This window comes from Hyalella azteca, unplaced genomic scaffold (assembly GCF_000764305.2).
Source record: "Hyalella azteca isolate HAZT.00-mixed unplaced genomic scaffold, Hazt_2.0.2 contig9753, whole genome shotgun sequence".
NCBI lineage: Eukaryota > Metazoa > Arthropoda > Malacostraca > Amphipoda > Hyalellidae > Hyalella > Hyalella azteca.
The window spans coordinates 136,089-139,049 of record NW_025939815.1 but is presented as its reverse complement, the minus strand read 5'-3'; the positions used below and the strand labels follow the sequence as shown (position 1 = coordinate 139,049).

The 2,961-nt window shown below is 51.7% G+C and overlaps 1 protein-coding gene across 1 annotated transcript; it reads left to right on the top strand.

Moving 5' to 3' along the window:
- The first annotated feature begins 554 nt into the window (after window positions 1-554).
- Window positions 555-2,135, top strand: LOC108664795 (A-kinase anchor protein 5-like). The gene is made up of 2 exons (XM_047882149.1): window positions 555-595; window positions 1,163-2,135. Exons 1-2 carry the CDS (start codon window positions 555-557, stop codon window positions 2,133-2,135), a joined length of 1,014 nt encoding a protein of 337 aa, XP_047738105.1.
- The last annotated feature ends 826 nt before the right edge of the window (window positions 2,136-2,961 follow it).

Sequence of the window (2,961 nt, the reverse complement as noted above, 5' to 3'; positions counted from 1 at the left end):
GCATTTGAATAACGACCGCTCGTTAGTCACACCCACGCGTCCAAATAATTGACTCGAAGGCTGCGTAGGCAGAGTCTCAGCCCAATTACTTTCAGTTCTTCATGAAAGTTTAGAGGCTCTTTTTATTGCCACAAACCTTCTTATTTAAGCTCAAGTGCCAGAAAAAGACTCGGCAATTATCGGACAGCTAAACGCATGTGACACTAAAACAATTGATGGTATGTCACCATGGATGGTTTAGAGACTTTCGTCTTCTTTCAGTTTCAGTCTAATAAACTTGGACAGACTCTTTTTAAATTTTTCATGAAACACCAGAGTGATAGCTATAGTCATTTACACAGCACATCCAACCATTTCTTGGATTGTGCAGTTTTGAGCAATTATGATGAAAGGATGATGAATAACGTCACTGAATGGACACCCGCAGTGATGATTACTCGGTGTGATTTAATGAATCGTAAGCCATCACAGGATGTAAGGTGATGAAACTACTTACGTTTCATTGCAAGACGAAATGATGAATAATAAAAGAGAAAAATAGAGTAACAAAAAAAATGCGCCAGGTGAAGGCAGCACCAGATGAAGGCAGCACCAGGTGAAGGCAGCACCAGGTGAAGGCAGCACCAGGTGAAGGCAGCACCAGGTGAAGGCAGCACCATGTGAAGGTAGCACCAGGTGAAGGCAGCACCAGATGAAGGCAGCACCAGATGAAGGCTGCACCGGGTGAAGGCTGCACCGGGTGAAGGCAGCACCAGGTGAAGGCAGCACCAGGTGAAGGCAGCACCAGGTGAAGGCAGCACCCCACTCTAGCCCACTCACTCTAGTGCTGTCACTCAAGTACTAGCACCCCACTCTAGCCCACTCACTCTAGTGCTGTCACTTTAGTACTAGCACCCCACTCTAGCCCACTCACTCTAATGCTGTCACTTTAGTACTAGCACCCCACTCTAGCCCACTCACTCTACTACCAACACCCCACTCCAGCCCACTCTACCTAGTACTGCAAATCCACTCCAGCCCACTTACCTTAGTACCTACCGCTATTTCACTCTAGCCCACTCACATTGGTATTAGCGTCCCACTACAGCCCACTCATTCTATTACCGCAACCCCACCCAAGCCCCTTTCTCGCACTCGAGACCCACTCTTACCCACACAATAGTTCACTCACTAGCCCACTAACTGGCCCACTCACTGGCCCACTCACTGGCCCACTCACTGGCCCAATCACTGGCCCACTCACTGGCCACTCAAACAAGACAAAGCTGGGCGAGGCTGAAAAGGACAAGGTGGGGCTGGGCGAGGCTGGAAGGAACAAGGTGGGGCTGGGCGAGGCTGAAAGGAACAAGGTGGGGCTGGGCGAGGCTGAAAGGAACAAGGTGGGGCAGGGCGAGGCTGAAAGGAACAAGGTGGGGCAGGGCGAGGCTGAATGGAACAAGGTGGGGCTGGGCGAGGCTGAAAGGATTAGGGTGGGGCTGGGCGAGGCTGAAAAGAACAAGACGAAGCTGGGCGAGGCTGAAAAGAACAAAGTGGGGCTGGGCGAGGCTGAAAAGAACAAGGTGGGGCTGGGCGAGGCTGAAAGGAACAAGGTGGGGCTGGGCGAGGTTGAAAGGAACGAGGTGGGGCTGGGCGAGGCTGAAAAGAACAAGGTGGGGCTGGGCGAGGCTGAAAAGAACAAGGTGGGGCTGGGCGAGGCTGAAAGGAACAAGGTGGGGCAGGGCGAGGCTGAAAGGAACAAGGTGGGGCTGGGGGAGGCTGAAAGGAACAAGGTGGGGCAGGGCGAGGCTGAAAGGAACATGGTTGGGCTGGGCGAGGCTGAATGGAACAAGGTGGGGCAGGGCGAGGCTGAATGGAACAAGTTGGGGCAGGGTGAGGCTGAAAGGAACAAGGTGGGGCTGGGCGAGGCTGAAAAAAGAAAGGTGGGGCTAGGTGAGGCTGAAAAGAACAAGGTGAGGCAGGGTGAAGCTGAAAGGAACAAGGTGAGGCAGGGTGAAGCTTTCGAAAGGAACAAGGTGGGGCTGGGCGAGGCTGAAAAGAACAGGGTGGGGCTGAGCGAGGCTGAAAAGAACAAGGTGGGGCTGGGCGAGGCTGAAAGGAACAAGGTGGGGCAGGGTGAGGGTGAAAGTAACAAGTAGGGGCTGGGTGGAGCAGGGCGAGGCTAATGGGAATAGGGTGGGGTTGGGTGGGGCGGATCGAGACTGAAAGGAAGGGAACAAGGTGGGGCAGGGTGAGGCTTTTATGAACAAGGTATGACATGGCGAGGCTGAAAGGAACAAAGTGAGTCAGGGCGATCCTGAAAAGAACAGAATGTGACTTAATGGAAGGCACACATTAAGTCACATTCTGTTAGGGTGCGCTGAAACAATGGTGGTGTAAAAACAAAGTTGGGGATTTATGGATCGCAATATAGCAAAGTTTGGTTGGAGGGAACATTCTGGGGTTGAAAGGATCTTTAGGGTACAAGATGTGGCTTAATGAAGCATTAGAGACGAAGATTTGTCTATATGGAGCTAGGTGAAGCTAAGTGAGGCTGAGCTATAGAAGATGAGGATTGTTGGATCTGATAGTGGATGTTCTCAACAAGGTAGTAATTGGTTAGGCTGGCTGACTTCGCTTCCTCTCAACTCTAGTACTAAGCCTAACTTCTCCTAGCGTCCATGACGCTCTAGTCCTAAGCCTAACTTTTTTCCCGCGTGTAGGGCACTCTAGTCCAAAGTTTAACTTCTCCGTGTTCAAGCCACTCTAGTCCTAAGCAGTACTTCTCTTCCGCCTCTATGGCACTATAATCCTAAGCCTAACTTTTCCTGCGCGTCCTGGACGCTCTAGTCCTAAGCCTAACTTCTCCTTAGCATCCAGGACACTCTAGTCCTAAGCCAATTTTCTCCCCCGCCTCCACGGAACTAGTCACTTGGCTCGGGTCACGTAGAAGTTGCCGCCGCTCCCAAAGCTACATTCATTCTG

Bases quoted from the DNA above. Each gene is read 5' to 3' on its own strand.
- LOC108664795 (XM_047882149.1), top strand. From the start codon at position 555: ATGCGCCAGGTGAAGGCAGCACCAGATGAAGGCAGCACCAG. The intron at 596-1,162 runs GTGAAGGCAGCA...CCCACACAATAG, and splicing joins CCAGATGAAGGCAGCACCAG to TTCACTCACTAGCCCACTAA.